We start from the raw sequence: 23,106 nt of genomic DNA on the forward strand, positions 1-23,106 counted from the left end.
AAACAGCAAGGAATTTCAAAGATAATATGTTCTTTCTACCTTGTTTTATTAAAATATTGCATGTTTAATATGTTGTTTAATTGCTGAGCAGGTAAGATGAAAATAATTCACAACTTTTAATTGGAAAAAAATTATAGGCCCCTGAATACTTTCAACTTACTATTTTGTCCCATGATGCAAGACGCTTTGACACCGCTGGTCTAAATAATGAGTTAATAACCATAAAACCACTGTTTCAGCAGGTAAAATATCACTAGAACAGCAACAAACACCCTGTTGTCACAACATAGCAACAGTCAGAGACATCTGATGAATGCAAAAGATTATGCGAAGTTAGCAGATGAGTCAAATGAGAAATTAAAACCCTTTAAGTACATACATTCCGAATAGAAATAAATGAGTCATAACAAAGATAAGAAGATAAACAAGTTTTCTTTTTTTTTTTCATCAAGGATCTATCCGTTTTTTAAGTTTCATGCATTTAAAGCTAAATATCTTAATTTAAGTGCAGGGCAGAGTTCAGCAATTGAGCAGACAAACTGATTCTAAGTTTAAGGACAATACCATTTGTGTAGGTCTGTAAAGAGGGGATGAACCAAAATTCACTTGTAAACAAGACCATTCTTATTATTTGACTTTCTTAGTTATTGAGTTTAAGAAAAGACTAATCCTATGAGCTACCCTAAGACACATCTGAACTACTGGTAGAGTAAGTATTTACATAAGAACTAAACAATAAAACATCTTTGTGGATTGTTTTTGATGCATTTAAGCATAGCCAAGGTTTATGCAAGTAAAGAAAATATCATAAACAAAGCCATAAAAGTGAGAGCTTTAGGAATCAATTTGACCTCGAATAAAATACATGATTTTCTTCTGAACCAAATAAATAAAAGAACAGGGGATGTAAAGGATAAGAGAATCCTCCTTTGTCAGTTCCAACATATCCATAGTAATATCTAGACTTGATACCATGGTCCTAAAAAGGGATAAAGATAGAAGACTGAGTGACCTAGATTTTCCAGTAAAGGGAGTCATTGTTTTCTTTTTTTTTTTTTTCATTCAAATTTTAAGTCACACAATGTGCTTTGAACTGTGTTGAATGCAAATTGAAGCCCACTGAAAACCAGGTCATGCACAGTAGTATTACTAAGTCGATATACATATATATATATATACCGTACATATATATGTATATATATATATATATATATATATATATATGTATATATATGTATTGCAAAAAGTATTTGTCTATTTTTACATGTACATGAACTTTGATGACATCCTATTCAGATAGATCGATAGATAGATCGATAGATAGATCGATAGATAGATAGATAGATAGATAGATAGATAGATAGATAGATAGATAGATAGATAGATAGATAGATAGATAGATAGATAGATAGATAGATAGATAGATCAGTTACTTCTGTACTATAGAGCTGCTTTGTTAAAACACAAATCTCAACTACTGTTGCACTAATCCCTACATATATCTGAATATGTTTAAATTAATATTTTTATTACTTTCATTGACTGTATCAAATCCAGCACTGATGTTTACCAGGACAAATTTAGACACAAGTCCATTAACTCAGGCTATGACTGTATGGACAAAGCTTTTTCTGTGCTAATGAACTGTGAAACCTGATTAAAAGTCTTTCAACAGCTTATTACAGTGTAAAAGCTCAACAAACCAATTAGCAACAATATTTCAAGATTTTTCTCAGTTTAGACAAGATGATTAGATATAGGTCTTTAGCTGATTAGGATGTCTTTATGAGGAAAAATACAAGTTACAGATTCTACCTATACTAATAAAATATATCTGCTTATTTTATGAAGCTATTCTGAATACAGAACAATTAAGTAAAAACATAAAATATACTGAACTGTAAAGGGATAATCAAAGGAGATAGCTGACTTGGGGCTGGTTCTGTTCATTGACTACCAGTTTAAACAGAATTATGATTTTTAGCTTTTTCAGATTTATCATGTTGAACAATGAGATGGTGTTCTCTGTAGACCAGAGGTTCTCAAACTTGAAGTCCAAAACCATTTCCTGACAAGATCGAAGGCCTGAGAAGCTAGTAAAAATAAATTTGTTTTCAGCTCACAGGCAAAATAAAATGGCACTGACAATAGTGTGTTACCCTAAGCAGATGCAATTTTTCACAGCAAAGCATAACACAAACTGCCCAACTGCCCCCTGCAGTTATAGGAGAGTCTTCTCTGCTCCAACATTGGGTTTAACTGGGTTTTTAGAAATTTGCTCATTCTAAACACTTATTTCTAAACATAGTAGCTTCATAACTTATTTTGGAAGTCTTACATGACTTGGCACATTTGTCTACAAAATGTCTTTAGTAAACCTGCATCTCTCTCTGCTGACAATCGTTGCTCAGAGAAGTGCTTGCTGTGGTGCTAGGCTAACATTAGCTTACTTCCTTCCTGTTTTTTGACTCATTGATTGTTCGGCTCATTCTTTCTTTGCGGTTTTAATTTTTAATTTTTTTAGAGTTAAATTTTACAGAAAGTCGGGACTTTGTAAATCTATTTTAGACAGTCGCTGTACATTCATCTCATAACATGCTCATCTCTACACATACAGATTAATGTGAATCATCCACCAGACACACATTTTGATCAATATTAAAGTTTTTCTTGTTACTTGCTTTATAATAGTTGGACTACGCACAGTTTGTATGTATAGTTCATGATTTTACAATATTAATTTCCTACATGTTTATTTGCATCGCAGCTTATCAAGTAGTTTTTGAAACCCCTCATCAGTTTGGGCCGATCAGCATATGCCTTTTTGCTGAAAAGAATCTTACCCATGAAGATCAGTTATATTGCAATTTAGTTATAGTCCATTTGGGTCAACTAAAGTCCTTCAGAGCCCAAAGTTAGTCCCTTAAGGTTCATTTTTCCAAATTAGATGGCTAGCACAATGAAGGCTTGTAAAACAATGGGGGTTTCAGCTACTGTATCTCACCATAGCAATGGCCAGTCTTTTCCTAGATGGGTTGATGCCTGAAGGGGGGGCAGTGCGGAGCCTAACACTGTACTGGGCCTGTGGTCAGAAAGACAGACAGACAGCAGGTAAAGGAAGAGAAAGAAAGGAGAAAATTAGGGAAGGAAACAAGATGCGTGGGCTTTAGTTTTGCAAGGTACAAGCAGGGCATTTGTAAAGAACCTTTCCCTCCTCCATTCTGCCTGTTGCTTTTTTCTCTCTCATCATTCCTAGCAAATGAATGCAGGGGGGAGGAGTAATGACACGAGACTATGCAGGGCTTTGCAAAGGGAAAAAATGGAGGTTAATGAGCTGACATCCCCTCCACCCCCTGAACATGTCTCGTCCCCACATGCAAGCCACCCCACTCTTTTACATACACTGACAAGCATATTACACAAAACACATCAACCAGACAGCGGGGCTGAACAATGGCACTAAGCCAAGGAGATCAAAAAAATCCTCAGGGGTCAGGAGAGGTGTTAGCCAAGCTTTTATTTTCAAAAATAAATCAACAAGAAAGGAAGCAAGCAAAGGAATAGGTAAGATAAGTCACACTTAAACCAAAAATAGAAAAATGCATTAAGATAGATGTTTTTCAGGACTAACAGCACCCTAAAACAAATAACGATTAAAACAGCAAAGTCAACATCGCAATTAAATAAATAAACGGAAATTAATTAAAAACTTTACAGTAAAAATATAGCTCAATTATGCAAGATAGTTGCTCTAAAAATAAGATAGTGATTAAAAACAAAGTGATACTGCAAAATTTCTAATTATGAAAAATATTTAACATCACACAAGTCTATGAATAAGTTATTTGGAAATTCAGATTTTGGAAAATAATGTGGTAATATTACCTTTACCATCTTTATTCCAAATAATAAAGAATGAAGACAGTCCCTTATTTAGTGGAGGTTTAAAGTGATCTCATAATATTAAAATACCACAAAATATTAAAAATCCCACAAAATACAAAATACCACAACATTTCTTATTAAACTGAAGTCAATTTTGGCAACTTTGGCAACAGCCCCCACAAGTGAAGTTGAATGCTCAGATCTTGACACCCTTTAACTATTTTTCCAACATTTATTTTCTTCTTGAGATGCCCTGTTGTATTTGACAAAGGTAACTATAAAGAGTTTATTTGAGGTCTCGCTGATAGTTACATAAGCGTTGGAGAACCCTCAACCATTTTTAAATTTGTTTGTGAGGCACCATATGAGGTATGAAAAAAGACACTGTGACGGCAAACAGAAACAATTTACAGGCTGTGTAAGACAATATGGCAGTCCACTGCGACTGTCTAACAGCCCTAAAGCTGATATCTGATTAGTAGCTTCTTATTGGCACTAAAGAAAAGACCAATTCTACTGTGTTTTTAAACAGTCTAGACGGCATTTGATCCTCTGCAGTTCACAATCCAGCATGTTTAGACTAGTTAACCTACCTCAATCAGAGATTCCTTAAAATATAATTTGAAATTCATAAAAACTTTACAGCACTTTTAAAAACACAAAAAGAAAAATATCAACGCTTCGTTTGACATTAGTGTCCTTAAATTTAAACAAGCATAAAAACACAAAATTATGCTAAAATAATTATAGATTCTTTAAAGTGGAGTGATAACACTTTATTGTAAAAGCATGTCTGAAATGTATCTAGTATATCAGCTTCTTTGTTTACACACATAAATATCCAAAGAGAAGGTACACGTTATGGGATGAGCAGACAATGGCATTCTAAGTTGGGTAAATGGTTAATGTTCTATGTTTAGTTTCAAAATTGACTGACATACAGAAGCATTTCACACTTTAACTTTATTAGACTGTGGAACCGTGTATCTTCGGCAGACAGCATACAGCTTGTGATTTGTAAAACCGTTACTCCATTTGCGCAAAAAAACAAATTGTTTATTACAAAACCCTTGTCTTGTTCACGTGAAGCCAGTATTGAGTAACATGTAATCTCATGAGCTGAATTTATCATAATATAAATAAAAATACTAATATTTAGACATACTCACATAGACATACTCACAATTACTGAAACTACATTTGCACAAAAAATGTTCAACCAGCAGAGGCCTAAAGTCTACAAAAGTCTTCAATAGGATTATGTATTTTCATCAACAAAGTCTACTTGAAGAGTAATGTCTAATTAAAAATATGCTTATTCTACAGCAAAGTAAAATCTGAAATTAAAAACCTGAAAATGTGTGTTGGAATAAACGAGGTGCCATGTTGCTAAAGGCTTATTATATCTGCAGTGTAAGACAAATCACACAAACCAGTGGACCTAAACTTAGACTACAATGACTGATCCAAGAAAACAAAACTTAAATATCCAGTCATTTCCAAAACTGTGTAAAATTAAAGATTCGTTTTTAATAAATGTAGTTGCTAGGTGTGTAATGGAATCTTGTTGCATGTTAAAACTCCACTATATTTCTTGTCAAAGAGAAGTCTGAATCAATAAAAAGCTATAAACAACTTTGTTGCATATTGAGGAGGTAATTCAATCATTAGCTTCAGGTATGTTAGATCACGGACAAATCTAAAGGTGGCGGACACCGCCCCTTGAGGACTGGAGTTTGAGACCAATGCTTTCAAACACAGTTTGTGATTTCTGCAATCTTTACTCCATGTGAAAACAAAGCAATAAACGTTTTCCCAATAATATTGTTAAAATCTAATTTTGTTCTCATGAGCCCAAACTCCTGTATTGTGAACTGGATGTAGGATGAGCAGGGATGTCTTTTAAATGTCAAGATAAAGTCTCCGAAAATGGATAAAAGTTTAGTTTAGAGTCAGACATAACTGTCAGCCCTTTACATTTTACCTCTAGCATGACTAAAAAGAACAGTCCACCCACAAGTGCCAAGATCTTACCGACTTCTCAATAGTTTGGTTATTGAGGACAAACGGCTCTTAAGCCTACAGCACAGACCACAGGCTAAAAACATCATCTTATTACATAGCCCAAAGTGCCGAGAAAACCAATTAGACCTTCAGATACTCCCCCATTTCTTGGTTATCACGTGATGGTGAGTGGGTGGAGATGTTAAATAAAACCTCACTGGCCTTTAACTTGCATCACGGGAAAACCAAAAAGGAAAGCTGAAAGGGCTTTTTTGAGAAAAGAATCCACCTTAGCTGAAAATGCACAGCCAAACTAAACCACCAAAAAAAACTAATGACTGTCAGTGAGAGTTTATCTAAATGAGGGCTTAAAAAGACAAATAAAAACTTACCCAAATGAATGTTTATCAGAAAAAAGGAAATATTGGCAAAAATAGTTTTTGGTGTAAAGAACATCAGGTGAATTTTATTGGTTTGCTAATAAGACATCCAAGGACTGATGCTGTTTCATTTATATACCACCTTGCTCTATTTATATTTACTAATATACGTACATTTTCACCAACATACGGAAGTGAAAAAGAGTACTGAACACAATGTTTTTCTCAGTAAATATATTTCTGATGGGCCTAATGATATGACATTCACACAACCCAGGCAATCTACACAGACAAAGAAATCCACACAAACTGGTCTATGATTTATGTGTATACAGTGGAATGGCACTGACAGTAAATGTTGAAAACATAAAGAAAAGGAGCTTCTAAAAGACAATGAAAGTCAAGAGAAACTACTGTAGTCTGACAGTATTTAGAAAACAAACCTGTTAAAATTTATACGAGCTGGTTTTGTCACAATTTATGGCCTATAAAGAGGTTTCTCACTAACAACGTATCAAACAAGAAGCATGTCGTGAGGGGTAAACGCAGACAGCTTTCTCAACACCTTCAAAATCAACCATAAACTTATTGATGGCATTGATCTAAACTTCTGAATGTTGAGGCCATAATTGTGGAAAAAAAACACCTTGCAAAAGGTTTTTCTGACAGAAAAGACAAATTAATAATTAGAGTAGCTGTCAAAGAACCAAGGACCACTCAAAGAGTCCTTTAGAAAATACTGGAATTAGCAGGTATAGATTAACCCCTCACATTTTTCTCTTCAGCATTGCATTCTACTGCCATTGCCTCTATGAGCACTCACAGTGCAAGACTCCACTCCGAAAGAAAAAGTTTGTTTAAAGTTTGCTATGGAACATTTGGACAAGCCCATGAAATACTGGGAGAATGTAGTTTGGTTAGATGAGACCTAAACCGAACTCTCTGAATGTTATTGCACACAGTATGTTTGGATGGGAAACACATCACACATCACATGGCACGTCACATCACCTAAAAAACAACATACCGAAAGTAAAGTTTAGAGGTGTGGCCCAAAAAAGTTACTGTATCATTATGGAAAAGAATTTGAAGCTGAAAAAAAATAGTGTTTCTTTTGCCCTAAGGCAATGATCACTTAAAAAACAGGCAAAGAAAGCATTTATTTTCTATTTACTATAATGTGTTCGATACTTCCCTGCCATATTTTTAACAGAAATAAGCAAGAATCAGGGTGAAGACTGTGTACCTTCATTGCCTGAAATAAAAAGAGCAGAACCCATGAAAATAAAGTAACAGCCTTCATAAAATGAGAGCTTAACAAAGAAAGCAGCAATAGAATTGAGCTCAAAGAGCTCGAAAACAATAAGCGAAGGACGGATAGTCATTAGCAGCCATTGTGGATCTTTCGAATGAGTCATTCACATAAAGGCTTGTGCATTTTTAATAAAAATTAAATTGAAGAGCCCCTAAGAACACAAACTCTATAAAATAATAACAGCCATTTCACCTTCGCACTATCCCAAGCCACTCAATTATTTACCACTAATGAATTGCTCCGGGCCATGTTTTACAATATCAACCATCCCAGAGAGACAAATCAGCTCTCTCAAATACTTAAACACATTTACTCTATTCTACTTAACGTCCCCAAATTGAGAGAAACAAGGATGTAAAAATTTCTGCCTCTTGTTACATAAACTCTAAATGTTTGTATAATATTCTCAGAAACTTCTCTAATAGATACAAATTAACTGATAAAAGACAATAAACAGATCATTTATAGTTTTTCATCTGTACTTTTGGAAGAAACAATAAAGGCATTTTTTGCTCTCATTTTGGTGCAGCATACTGCAGCAGTGTTACAGATAAGTTGCCAAGCATGCAGCTGCAGCAGTTGCAGTTGTTTGCCTTTTATTTTGGGTTTCTACATTCACGAAAGTTAGTGTGCTTGAGTAAGTGCTTAGAAATGCGCATATTTTACATTTGTGGGTCCACTCTTAGCAATGTGAATTCATCTCTGTTCTCCTTAAGTTTCTTTCAGCAAATCAGTCAAGAAAAATTAAAGATCAGTTCAGGCCAGCTCAAGCACGTTCCAGATGTAATCATGAGTCTAAAGCTGTAACTATATTAAATAATATAACAAATTAAAGTGCAATGTATCCCATTCCTCGATAGCTGCTGGAGGCAGATTCCTATAACAGAGTAAAAAAAAAAATGAAACGAGTCATGGAGAGAGTTTTAAAGAAAACATATACTATTTTCATTTCGACTGCTTAAGGGATTAAGGCTTTAGGCTCTGGAAAAAAAAAAAAAACTGCATTAAAATAATCCACCATTTGCATGTTTTATCTCACAAAGGAGGCTCAGATAGACACATAAACCAACCCCCAATGCCCCTCCCTACCTTCTTCTCCTTACTCCCCTCCCCCATTCTGGGTGAGTACACCCACACACACTCACAAGTTACACACATACACACTGTCATCATTAAACACACGCACACACATTGAGATCAACCTGCTGCCATCTGCTCTACGCACTCTGTACAATCCTTGCAGAATACATTATTCACTACAATACATCACATCGCATTTCCTCAATGTCATAGCCTTCCGCTGAAGAAGACTGAGAGAGAATGGAGGAAAGCGGAAAGCGAAGCATCTATTGTAGCGACTGCAGAAAGTGAGAAGATTTGGCCTGCTATGCTGTTAGAGAGGTGCAGAGAATTAAATACAGGTTTATTTGACTTTAAGGTGAAACAAGGCTGTCAGCAAACACGTTTCCGTTACTTCCAGTGGGCTACATTACAGGTTCAGACAAAGAGATTAGTGTATGAGAGTGAAGGATAACTGTGAACTGTGAACATGAGAGAAACTGACACATACATAGAAAAAACCAAGAGCATCCATCTGCAGGCTGGATGCACACTAAAGTACGCACACTTTAAGTTGTTCCATCCTCCTTTTAAATGACTCTTTGGAAGTGCTAAAGCTTTCATTTTGACTGCACATATGCAGTTGAGTGGTAGTGATAAATCAAAGTTTTTCGGATGTAATTCCACTTCTAACCAGTAGTAGTATCTTGTTGCAGATGGTTTAAATTCCTTCATTAAATAATGAGTTTAAAAAGTTTCTCGAGTAAATGCCTAGAAATTATATAAATATATACACACAGGTAAAACAAGATAGATACATACACTGTATAAAAAGATATACAACCATTTTTACTGGGTGTATGACATTTAATCAAACAACAATTTACCTGTTTTAGGTCAATTAGAATTAACAAAATTAATTGTATTTGCTGAATTCCAAAATAATGAGGGATAAGCAACTTTTATTAAATTCAAGTTTATATACATTTTCTTAGTATTTGGTAATAATTCCCTTTTAAATGGTAGGACTTGATTAAATGCTTTGGGTATCCTTCTTTGAGTGTCCCACACTAGTTTGCTTGAATTTTGGCCGATTCTTCTTACCATAACTAAATTAGGTTTGTAGGCTGCCTTGCTAACACACAGCTTTCCAGCTCTCTCCACACATTTTTCACTGGGATTGCGATCAGGGGTCTCATTTATTAACATGGCATACACACAAAACGGGTCCCTCACGCGAACTCTGACCCATGTGTACACTCATTTTGACGCATATGGAGAGGTAGGGAATTGAAGCCACACTGCATCATGATCCCTCTCAGACATTCAATTTCACTCCAAATCGGACTTTAATCATAGATTGACGTCATCATAAGCATTCAAAACCTGCTGCGTGAAGGATTCCCCAGCACTGCTACAAGACCTTGCAAATAGGAGAATTAGGAGGGAACACATTTTCAGAGGTCACCAGAATTTCCTGGCCCATGATAATGACTGGCTAATATGCCAAATTAGACTCCCTAAAGCAATGCTCTTGGATCTATATGCTGAACTTGGTCCAGTATTGGAGAGACCGAACTGCCAGAACCACACTATCCCATATTAGTTTCAGGTGTTAGTCATTGTGTGGTTCCTGGCAACCGGCTCTTACCAGCACGTATTAGCTAACAGCTATGTCAATTATTTAACTGTCTGCCTAAAGCAACTTTTAGGGACAACATAGTTCTGTGAAATGATCCATAGGTCTGGGATATTGCAGCCACCGCTAAGCGCAATAATGCATGCCGTCCTGGATGGCATTGGAAACATGACCAGTCAATACATCAGATTTATCATTACTGTGGCTACCAAACATTATATTTTTTCAACTCTACACCTCACACACCATCACCTTGGTTATAAAGTGATCCTTTCCCTGACCGATTTCCTGACCGAAAACAGTTACTGAAGGCTTATTGATGCAAACTGCGACCATTTGCAATAAGACCAAGTTTCAAGTCCAGTGTGAGGAAACTCCAGACATCCACACCAGGTGTTCAAGACAGCACTACCACTGCCATAGCTAAAGGTGAACTCTGTGGGACAACTAAAACAAGGCTGAAACAGGTCTGTCAGCAAAACAGATGTAAAGTAGGGAGTCACGTGAGAAGCAGATACTACAGCCTGTGTGATCCAACAGGCACAAGCATCCAACAGGTCAAAAATACAATTAAAAACTCTTAGAATATCAATCAGTCGTATACACCGACACTCGCTACACAAGGTAAGCATCACACACCAACAGCCTCTTAATCTGGCACCTTATTTTGTTCTGTGCAACCTGTCCTTTCTCAAGTTACAAACAAACCCATTCATGTTAGTTTGAATCAATGATTTTGAGAGCAAATAATTAACTTGTGTATTCCAGAAGGTAAATTGTTGGCTGTATAAATGATTGTCTAGCAGAGTTAACTGTTCTGGACTTTTTGGTTACAAAAGTGACACTTTTGATTAGGATATATTTGTTCTTTGTTTACGCCTTCTATGACATCTGTTGACAACGTAAGACCGTATAAAACTATTTTGAATAGTTTTAGCTAGTCCCAATGCACTACTTTCTCCTATAAAATTTGTAATCTTGTCATGAATATTGTCATGTATTTTTGCTACTTGCTATATGCATTCAAATAAAGAAAACAATCATTTAAATACATATTGCTGGTGTTGTCTACTGTACATGTGTCTGTTTTTTTTTCTTTGCAAATCATGAGCACACCCATGAATGTGTGTTTGCATGTGTCAGCAGTGTAGAGATGGTAAACAGCTGGCAGGCCCTACACTTGACTACATTTTGACCTGCTTTGCATTCACCTGTTATTCAGTCAAACCTAATGCTTCCACTTGCTGCAGCTGAGGTGCAAATAATCTTGTTGTGAGTACGAGCCAAGCATTTCTTAAGTAATTTGTGTAACTTTTCTAAATGTCATTGTAACAAAAAGTTTTTAATTTGCAGCCTTTAAAGAACACAAAGGCATATTTGCAAAAAGGCAAGACTGCTAACCTTTGTCACATTTTTACATTACGTGCAAATACAGCTGATATTCACTGAGCAGTTTATTTTTTTTTAACCATTTTATGGCTTCTGGGTGGTTGCACCTGATCTCCTGATTGCAGATAACTTGCCTTTAAAAATGCCATTTGCCTATTTAAATTATCTGAATGGGGAAAAAGGGACGGTGCATCCAACACTTTCCTTATCTGCACTCCACTCCTCCTCTTTGCCTTCTCATGTTTTTTCCCACACTCCGCTCTTCCTTCCTCCTCTTTTCCCAGATGCCCTCTCAGCTCTTGTCTGTGTTTGGGCTGCAACTGCGAGGGGTCACTGGCTGCCTTGTCTCACACCTGGAGAGCACAGTGTGTGTGTAAGTGTATGTGGTTGCGTGTGTTTGAGCATGTGAAAGAAAGACACAGACAGTTATTGGATAATTATATGAATGAGAGTGGAAGAACATGAGAAAAAAAAAGTGTGGATGTGTGTGAATTTATCCCAGTGTGTGTGTGTGTGTATGTGCATGCATGCGTGCCTGTGTGTGTGTTGCAAAGCTCAGTGCCAGGTCTCTCTAATGAGTCTGTCAGGGGCTGTTAGCGACGGCGTGCTCCCCTGGCTCAGCGCACTCCTACAGACACACTGTGATTAGCCGGGCCAACGGCACACCACCGGGCCAGATTAAACACTCACCAGGCCGCCAGGGAACACACACACACACACACACACACACACAGTCACACCCACACACACACACAGTCACACCCATGCAGACATTACAGCATGCAATACACTCATACCCGACAGCACACTTCTTAGACACACAGCTTCAACCAGCATCGTGCCTGATGTGATACAGTAGCACGTACTTGCCCTCCAGAGCAAGGTGTTGATGGCCGTGGCACTGAAGATTAATGAGAAAAATAAACATAACACGCGCCGTCAATGACACAGGAAAGAACGTGCTCACTTTTCATTAGTCTGTCCGTCGTCATTGAATTCTTGTCTGCCACTAATTTTGAACATCACTTAGAATTAAGGGCAGCCCTTCTGGCTCCACCGGCTTTCAACATCTTCATTACAGCTACATGATTCACTAATTACAGGTAATTACCCTTTAATGAGCAGCCGAGATGAATAGGAAGATATGCAGACGAGGGCAGGCATGACTGCACATTATTTTTAATTCCTCTATGGCCATTATTTGACTTAGCTGTTTGGAAAAAGGCTAGCTTGATTATCGAAACGTCTTCCACATGGTCTATAAATTGAGCTAGTTTGAGGTATTTAACTGCTTGGACATGGATTTATAGTCCATTATTCTTGGTTACATAAAGAAAAGTGAAAGGTTAGTTCTGCCTATCGACACAATGACTGTTCAAGAACCCAAAACCTTTTTGAAATATCGTCCTTCTGAAATATGGTCACTGTTTACCTCAAGGTTCATGACAACCCAAACCTTGAACATATGTTCTTGTATATTGTGTTCTCAGTGTTTAATTTACAGACCTGTCAATAAGTGTATATATTCCCTTACAGATTTATTCTATTTTTCCTTTTTTGTCGCACACGTTTTATATCATTTTCATCTCAGACAAATATAAGTTTGTTAATGATTGGTAAATCATTAAGTAACTTAGCTCATTCAGCACAGATTTTGCAACGTTCTATTTATAAATTCGGAATCCCGTCGGCGAATGTGTGCTGCAAGCCAAAGGAGACATCCCATGACCCACAACGTGCCGGTAGCAGCTTTGCTAAGCAACGTATAGCTGATCAGGTATGATTTTATTACTACATACACCTTTGTTACCAGCTACAGTGGCTTGTTAAGTCCAAAGAGACATATGTTTTCTTTAGTTGGGTCAGATTGGAGCCGGTTTGTATTCACACCATACGTGAACCGCCCCAGAGTCCGTTTGGAAGCAGACTGAGATCACCTCAAATAGTGTGTCACGGTCCGGTTGTTTGGACCATGAGGAGAAAATGAACTCTGGTCCGTGTAAAGCGGACCAAAAGTGGCAGATGTGAATACACCCTAAGACTTTGGGACTTACAGCTAAACACAGTGAGAGCCATTATCCAAAAATGAAAAAACAAGGACCAGTGGTGAATCTTCCTAGGAGCGACAAGCCAACCATCAGAGCCTTGATGACTCATCCTGGAGGTCTCTAGAAAACCTCAGAAGAACATCAACACTTGCCTCGCTGAATGTCAATGTTCATGGTTCGACAAAAAGAGACGGGGCAAAATGGCCTTGATGGGAGAGTACCAAGATAAAAACCACTGCCAAGCAAAAGAAGAAAAAAAACACAAAGGCCCATTTCACATTTGCCAAAAACATTTTGAAGATCCCCCAAAAAATATTATGTGTAATGGCAAGACATAAAGTGGACTTTTTGGATAGTGGCCTAAAATCAGCACAGCATTTCCAAAACAAACATCATAACTTTGATTAAACATGGTGGCGGTACTGTGAGGGTCTTAAACTGCTTTGATGCTTCAGGACCTGGATGAATCATGGATTTGGCACTCTACTAGCAAGACATTCTCATGTAAAGCAAGTCCACCTCTAAGTAGCTACATAAAAATGGGACAAAAACAAACTGAACGTTTTAAGTGGCCTTTTCAAAGTCTGGACTTAAATCTGGTGCTTTTGCAAGACCTTAAAACAGGCCGTTCATGCACAGCAAAATTGTTCCATAGTGAATTTAAAGACTGATTGTCAGTTACCACAAACAATAATAGCTGTTGTTGCAACCTTTGGTGGCGCATTCACTTAATAGATATAGGGGGCAAATATCATTTCACACTGGCCCAGGTTGTTTTAGAGCTGTAGTTTTTTATCAATAGTGTATAAAAACAACTAATTTACATATAGCCATTGGCAATGTATGCCAAATTAAGACCAGTATCCAGTCATACAATTTGCTATAGTTCCCTTAGAATCCTAATGGCTGTCGACCAAAATATATGGTAAATCAGAGCCACAAGAGCATCAGTGGCTATGATTCTGATAACATCTTTGGGTTTTTCCAAGGTTAGCATTTATAAGTAATCTTACTGACAATGTGAAGAAGTGAGAGGTGTTAACACATTTACATGTAACTGACTGAATAGCAAAGCCTTTCTAAGTCATAGAAGGTGTAGGAGGTGCTGTCACTGTAAACTCAAAACAAAGGGTTCATTCTTAATTTGCTGTTTAACAAGATGAAATATTGTTGTCTTCTCTATACAGAAACCACCAAGTGAAAATGAGACTGATCTAACAACTCACCAAAAAGTTAGGTTTCTTATCTTGGGCCTGGAGAGAAAAAGTCCCCACTAGAAGACATTGCACCAATTTTCCTCTCCTTCTGATTCTCCTCCCCCTCTCTTACCGTCTCTCGTGCCAAGTGGCCTATTTTTACCTCTCCATGTGGTATCTCATGGTTTTCCTTGTTACCACTGCGTTTCCTGTCATCAGTCTGTAGGTACAGTTGCAGTTACTGAAAAGGTACTGACACCGTTTGTTTAACTGCTGCTTCCTCAGATGTGGTCAGAGATCTTTGTCTTTATGTACAAGGCAATAAGGTCTTAGTGTGCTTCACGTTTGCCTTTTTGCATCTGATAGTTTATTAACTGATAAAAATAAAGCAATTCTTGCCTAAAGAAACTCATTTACTTTCTTTTTGTTGCAGGATTTGTTGAAGTTATGGTATTATCACAGACACTTAGGTTAAGATGCAGTAATCCATTCAAAGTGCCACACTATTATGAGCTCTGACACTGAATTCTCCTGCGCTCTTCATCCTCTAAAGCATATTTATCATGATGCCATGTGCAACAATACAACACTGTGCCCTCTCTCTGGCTGAAATATGCAGAATGTGATATACTGTATTACACAGTACAATAGAGGAATTGTGTTTTGTCCCTTGAGGGAAAGAATGACTTGGAATGGTAGAAATTTCAGCAAAGAATGTATAAATATGTTGCCATACTTGTCAATCCATGTCGGCAAAAATTTAACTGTGTTTTATGTTCTCTATTAAAACAGGCGTTAGTGGATTCTCTTAGTAATACCATGTATTTCCCACTTTATTGGCCTTTCTATCTGCAGGGCAATTAGGTCAGCACACACCAAACTGTCCAAAATCATTTCCAGATGTGCATGAGTGGGATTTCTTCTTGAAATACAAATACACTTTCAGACATAAAACGATAAACAATTAAATGCCAACAGTTGGCTGGAGCTGGCTGTCCTCTTTGTGCTGCATGTCTTCACTTGTGTGACACACAGTGCCTCTTTTGTTTTGGCGCTCACTACTTATGTTACTGTAGAGCTCTAATGCACACAGATCGATGGCATACTTTCCATTTCAACACATCCAGCTGATGTTCAGACACAGTTGGAATTGCTCCTGTTCTGTCAACACAAAGGTTTAGGTCTATATGTCTTCTGTCCTCTGGCAAAATTGTTTGAATGAGAATCATTTTTTACAGCCAGGTCAAAATCTCAAAGCTTGATGCTTTAATTTCCTGACTGTCTAAAACAAGTTCTGAAAGGTTCTGCTCCCTCCAGTTTGTTTTTTTAAATACATTATTACACCATGATGTCAATACACCATAAAAATGATCACTTATACACTGCCTTTGCCAAAAAAATCCCCACCAAAAAAAAAGGTCACACACTAATATTTCGTTGGACCACCTTTAGCTTTGATTATGGCACACATTACATGTGGCATTGTTTCGGTAAGCTTCTCCAATGTCACAAGATTTATTTCCACCCAGTGTTGCATTAACTTTTCACCAAGATCTTGCATTGATGATGGTAGAGTCTGACCGCTGTGCAAAGCCTTCTTGGATTCACAGATTCTCAATGGGGTTAAGGTCTGAACTCTGTGGTGGTCAATCCATGTGTGAGAATGATGTATCGTGCTCCCTGAACTATTCTATCACAATTCGAGACCGATGAATCCTGGCATTGTCATCTTTGAATACGCCCGTGCCATCAGGGAAGAAAAAATCCATTGATGGAATAACGTGGTCATTCAGTATATTCAGGTAGTCATCTGACCTCCTTCTTTGAACACATACTGTTGCTGAACCCAGACCTGACCAACTGCAGCAACCCCAGATCATAGCACTGCCCCCACAGGCTTGTATAGTAGGCACTAGGCATGATGGGTGGATCACTTCACCTGCCTCTCTTCTTACCCGAATGCTCCCATCACTCTGGAACAGGGTAAATCTGGACTTATCAGACCATATGACCTTCTTCCATTGCTCCAGAGTCCAATCTTTATGCTCCCTAGCAAATTGAAGCCTTCTTTTTTACCAGTCAGCCTCACTGATTAGTGGTTTTCTTAGGCTACACAGCTGTTCAGTCCCAATCCCTTGAGTTCCCTTCACATTGTGCGTGTGGAAATGCTCTTACTTTCACTATTAAACATAGCCAGGAGTTCTACTGTTGTTTTTCTTCAATTTGATTTTACCAAACGTTTAAGTGATCGCTGATCACGATCATTCAGGATTTTTTTCCGGCCACATTTCTTCCTCGAAGATGATGGGTCCCCACTATCCTTACAGTTTTTAATAATGCGTTGGACAATTCTTAACCCAATGTTGATAGTTTCTGCAATCTCCTTAGATGTTTTCTCTGCTTGATGCATGCCAATGATTTTACTCTTCTGAAACAGACTGACATCTTTTCCACGACCACAGATGTGTCTATTGACATGGTTGTTTAAGGAATGAGAAGCAACTCATTGCACCAGTTGGGATTAAATAACTTGTTGCCAGCTGAAACATAATCGCCCATGCAGTAATTATCCAACGGAAGGCTCATACCTATTTGCTTAGTTAAATCCGGGTGGCACGGGTCAGTCAGTCAGTCAGTCTGACTGACTGACTGACATAACATTTTATGTTGCTTGTTCACCTCGGACAAAGAAACAAATGCTAGCACATTTTTATTAGTCTTATTCAATCAGGGTCAGTGTTTGCCAAGTACAAGGTATGGAGAGAGATGGCAGTCTTAAGGTTGCAGCAATATGCATGACCAGTTTAAGTGCATTTGTTACCTGCCTTAACAGGTAATCTGACAAATTTGTGTTTGGCAGAAACAACTGACTCGCAGTCAAACTGAGAGCATAAAAGCATGTCATGTTCAATTAGAACTTGGTCCAGGCAGTGCAGTAACCTAATACACCTCAGACAATTAAACCTGTCTGTTAAGACCTCAGATTCCTCTCCATAGAGCAGAGTATGAGAACAAACACCAGAAAGAATCAGAATGTTTGGTATTTTCTGACACATTGTAGGAGGAAACATTTTAAATATTGTGACACCACATAGTGCAGTTGGCCCTGCTTCCAGCTAAGGTAAACTGTTTTTTCTTTTTCGCTGATAACAATGGAGCAGCTCTGCTTGCTTCGATGAACCAAACCATCAGCTCCTGACTGACAGAGATGGAGGGAGAAAACAGAAACAGAAAGCACTAATCTCATTACCTTTTTTCTCCTGGCACGAGAGAATAATCATCTCTTAGTGGCAGGATAGTGACTACAGGAAAAAAAAAATCAATTGCACATTCCACCATTTCATTTTCCATGTAATTAAATCGGTTAAATGTTATAAAAACATGTAAACGCCATCAATGACTTAGAGCTATTTGCATTTTTAATCAGGACAGACTAATTCTAATAAGCATGCTGGGCTAAAGCGATGAAAGAGCAGCCCTATTGTGTCTGTCACACTCATTTAATTCCATCATTATGCCCCATATCCTATTATGATAATTGGCTTTTCGTTCTCAATCAACAACCAGTCAAGGTTATTAAGTAATAATCTCTGATTAAACCACTTTTAACCTTAAACACGTCAGAACTTTGCAAGCTTAAAAACAGCAAGCACCTGATGACGCTTACTGATATTTTCAAAAAACACCAACACGTCTGGCTTATCCAACGTGGCCATCTGCTTTAAATGACAAATGTCTGTCAAGAGGCTCGATGTTGATGCTCGATATAAAGTGTAATACAAACAGACGAGACTGAGGGAACCAGCATCTCATTCTTCCTCACGTAGCTATCTAGAGGATAGCTTCCCTCCTTGGGGTAGTCACTGACAAACACAGAAACTTTACCTTTGGTTTAATGTTAATTTACTGATGCAGATAAGTGTTAGAGAGCACTTCAATGCAAGAGAAAACTTCAATCAAAATAAAATAGTTTGTAGTTGTAAAATGAGGAAATCAGAAGAAGTCAGAAGAAAATCAGAAATAATTCTACCCGAGATTTACTGTACTGGAAAATCATGCCGTTTCTTTCATCATAAATGTTCTTCAGCCTTACTTCACCATTACTGAATAAACCAGCTTCTCTGTTTGAGGTTTACCCGGAGCTTGCCTCCTTTGTTTATCTGTTACAACAGCATCATGTCGAGTAACAGACAATGTAAAAGGATTAATTGAGGGAGAGACATCGAAGTCATAGAGGTTTATGGCTGAATCATGTGAACCCTGCATTGTAATGGATGTGACAACTGCAGCATCTGGTGATTTGTAAAGTCAACAGGTGACTATGTGAGTAAAAGCTCTAACTGAAAGTCAGGAAATGCACAAGCACGAGTCACTGTTAGGAAGGAGTTTATGACTCTCATTAATCACCAAGCCCAAATTTAATGTTGCACTTACACTATCACCACTAAGTATACAACCAACACATTAGTTTTTTGTGGACCTTGTTCATTAGATCTGTGGTTTTCCGTTGCCACAGTATGATTAGGATTATACTAAAAACAGCTTATGTGATGGTTTTGAAAAAATTACAATTTTAACTAAGCAAGCACATACAGCCTTATCTTAAAATTGCTCTTAAAAGTATGCTTTACCTGCAAAACAAAACCCATTTGAGCTGTAATGTATCATGCATAATATTAATGCCAGGATGTAGGGCAGCGGATGCCAGTCAAACCAACAGATTGCAGATCTCATTCTTAGCCCAGTTGCAATACTGCTATGAAGTCATGTGGCATTTCTTTGAAACTGTCAGACAGGAAACACTACTGTCAGCTCTATTTATCTGGCAACCACAATCTGATGTTAATTGTAATGAGTTTCTCTCTAAGCAATAGAAAAGTACAGAGCAAACCTCTGGAAATCTTCAAAAAGTCCAAAAAGCATGCCTTATTTAAAGAATGGAGAGGAAGCTAAAATATGCATTCTAATTGCTAACTTTACTAACCTGAATAAGTGAGAAACCAATAATAAAAATTAGTTCAATTACTACTTAAAGTTAAAGTCAGATATTTACATACAATTTATAAAAGACTTGTCCATCAGAATGCCTGGTCATTATGACCAGGCATTCAGGTTAATAATTTCCTTGGACCATAGGAGATGTCTGTAAAAATTATTTGTCCCATTTATAAACTGCAATCCGTCTTTTTATGTTGCTTTTGGAGTTATGGCTTCTTCCTCTCTGAGTGGCTTTTCCACCCATATAGGTGAAGGGCTTGTTTCACTGTGGATAAGGACACTTTCTTATGGACTGGCGTCCTGTCCGGGGTGTACCCTGCATTCCGCCCATGGACTGCTGGAGATAGGCACCATCTACCCTGTGACCCACAATGGAAGAAGCGGTAGAATATGACTGACTGACTGGCACAAAAACTTTCTGAAGCTCTCATGGACATTCTCATGCTATTTATTCTTCAGACATCTGGAAATTGTACCAAAGGAGGTTCACAATACTATTTCTGATATGTTGGCTGATTTCTTTTGATTTTTCCATGATGTCGTGCAAGAAATTATTGTATTTGAGGTGTTGCCTTAAAAAAACATCCACATGTGTACTTCTGTTAAACTCAAATGTTGTGCATTATCTTAAAAACTTACATTTCCATGACATCATCACCTGGGAACACCCAAAACTCAATACTCAATATTCTGGCATTCAGCAAATGCAAAATAATATTTGTAATCCTAACTGACCTAAAACTGGGAAAAATCTAGGTTACGATTAGTTAGTTAGTCTTTTTATAGTGTATGTGAATATCTAGTTTCACCTGTATGTTGCTTTCAATTCAGTGTGCTTAATCATTTTATAATAATAGCAACATTTAATTGTGATTCTGCCTTTTTATTCAGATGCTGGAATATAAATGGAAACAATGTCTTCCATTCAGCAGCTTAAAATGCACTGTAAACAATGCCAGAAAAATGGTGGGGGGATGGGGAGGGCTCTGCTTGGGGGGCAACCCTGCTGCAAGTGATGGTTGAACCTTTAATTTCTGCAGCTTCTTCCCTCTCCACAGCAAAATGCTTCTTAGATCAACCCACTTAGATTTCTTTGTCTAAAATTAGCAGTGGAGAGCAGCAAGCTTTCAGTTATTATTTGGCAAGACAGGTAGAGGAAGAATTAATTAATTTTCTCACAGTGAGGGAAAGTGCTTTTCAAGGTTTCCCCTGAACTGCTTATTTCACCTATATTTATGTGCATTGGTGCCTTTTGTGAAAGGTTACTTCACACTAGATAATTTTTTTTAACTTTCCCCAGCCTAGATGTAACACAAAGAGGTTAGCAAAGGCCTCTGATACATGAGTTCCAATTTATCAAGCAGAGAAACCAAATTTTTTTTAACTCTAAACTGCTGATTTTATGAGCTATATGTCCGACCTCCACCACGTCACCCTCTTTACAAGCAATTTCACTTTAACTCTCTCAAGACCTAACAAACCTTTTCGTTTCCCAGTCAGGCCTCATGAAAGTGCCTCACATTTTAATCTCTATTATCTGTAAAGAAGACTTAATAAGTTCCCTCTTGAGTACACACATGGGGGGAGCGTTACTAAGGGGACACAGAGAGCCTCCTCTGTTGCTTTGTGGCACTGAGGCCTGCTTCATTGTGGTGAGAGACAACAGCTGTCTGTACCTTTGGCAGGCAAACAGACTCATTAAGGGCAGCCATGTTTGTTTTTGTGCCTGATACCTAGCCCTGAGCAAACACTGCCATATCTCCACTGTGCAGTACTTGCAGTCTCAACATTTCCTTCCCTGCAGGGGTAGGAATCCCTGGTACGTAGGTTTTTCTTCTTTTGTCTTTCCCCACCCCATAGCAATTTCTGACCAAGCTAACAATTTCTATCTAAGAATGCATGCCTGATTAAGAACTTTAGCTGATGTTTTTGAGCTGATAAAAAGTGAAACTATAAGGAACACACTGTAGTATGTTTAATATACATAATGTAAGCCATTATACTCCCTGATACCACTTCTGGTATGTCACAAGAAAGCCTTCTTTGTTTGTTGCGGCACAGACAAAATAATGGCGCCGTTATTTGGTCGGCTCACAGCTAATAGCTCAAATCTGCAGTGAAAGGTTTCATTCGCATATTTTCTCCCCTCTCAGCAATGTCTACGTCTTGAGTGACAAGGCAGGTTGAATTCATAAGGCTTTGACAAAAATTCAATTTAAGAGGGAAAATGGCATTGAATGTCATTCCATTACTGCAGCTGGCAAACATGGGAACATTTTAACCCAGAAGGCATTCATATTAACGGACACAAAACAGCAGAGAAGCTCTTATTTTAGGAACGGGGGTGGGGGCTTCCTCTAGTCAAAAATGTGTACAGTACTGGAACATTTCCAGTCAAAGCCTTCCAAGAGTATTCCTCCAAACGTGTACTCACTTATTTGATTTCATTTGTCAAGCCCAAAGTCACAATGCATTGTGAAATGAGTTCTTAATGTGGAGTAATGAGACTGTCAAGGCAAAGTCTCTGCTTGTTTGAGTTTGACTCATGTTGTTGATCCAATTAAATCAGCTGAAGTCAAGTTGGCCCCGGGCCTGATCGGTAATGGTTGACCTCATTCAAACAATACCCCTGACATACTGAAACAATAAGAGGAAGGACCTTGAGTCAGATACAAAAGCAAACTAACCAACCACGATAAGGTAGAAATATTAACAATGATGTCACCCAAGCATTTTAAAAGTGCACAAACATGTAAGTAAAGTGCCTTCCGAAAGGATTCATACAACCTGAACTTTTTTACATTTTGTCATGCTATTAATGCACAAATCAGTGTATTTTAATGGGATGTTTTGCAACAGACCAACTCATAGCAGTGCATATTTGTGAAGTAGAAAGAAAATGAGACATGACTTTCACATTTTTATACAATAAGAAATCTGAAAAGTATGGCGTGGTACTATAATCCAATTGAAGTTTTTACTAGTATGTCCTTATCCAGCTTAGTACTTCAATAGCTTCAACAGCTCTGGCTGAAGGGTTAGGGTTCTTGTCCTGCTGGAAGGTGAACCTTTGACATTGAGACCTTTGACCCAGTCTCAAGTCTTTTGCAGCCTCTAACAGATTTTATTGCAGGATTACCCTGTATTTAGCACCATCCATCTACATCAGCTCTGACCAGCTTCCCCTGTCTCT

At 37.8% G+C, this 23,106-nt stretch overlaps 1 protein-coding gene across 3 annotated transcripts in view; it reads right to left on the bottom strand.

Annotated features, from left to right (window-relative positions):
* LOC124873598 (thymocyte selection-associated high mobility group box protein TOX-like) overlaps nt 1-23,106 on the bottom strand; it is a 123,408-nt gene that overhangs the window by 80,719 nt on the left and 19,583 nt on the right. For 2 of the 3 annotated variants that reach the window (XM_047374357.1, XM_047374349.1), the window contains exon 3: nt 3,005-3,082. The exons of the other annotated variant lie outside the window; for it this stretch is intronic. In XM_047374357.1, coding sequence (XP_047230313.1) covers nt 3,005-3,082 — 78 coding nt within the window. The remainder of the gene's footprint in view (nt 1-3,004; nt 3,083-23,106) is intronic. 3 annotated transcript variants of the gene reach the window in all.

This window comes from Girardinichthys multiradiatus, chromosome 1 (genome assembly GCF_021462225.1).
Source record: "Girardinichthys multiradiatus isolate DD_20200921_A chromosome 1, DD_fGirMul_XY1, whole genome shotgun sequence".
Taxonomy (NCBI): domain Eukaryota; kingdom Metazoa; phylum Chordata; class Actinopteri; order Cyprinodontiformes; family Goodeidae; genus Girardinichthys; species Girardinichthys multiradiatus.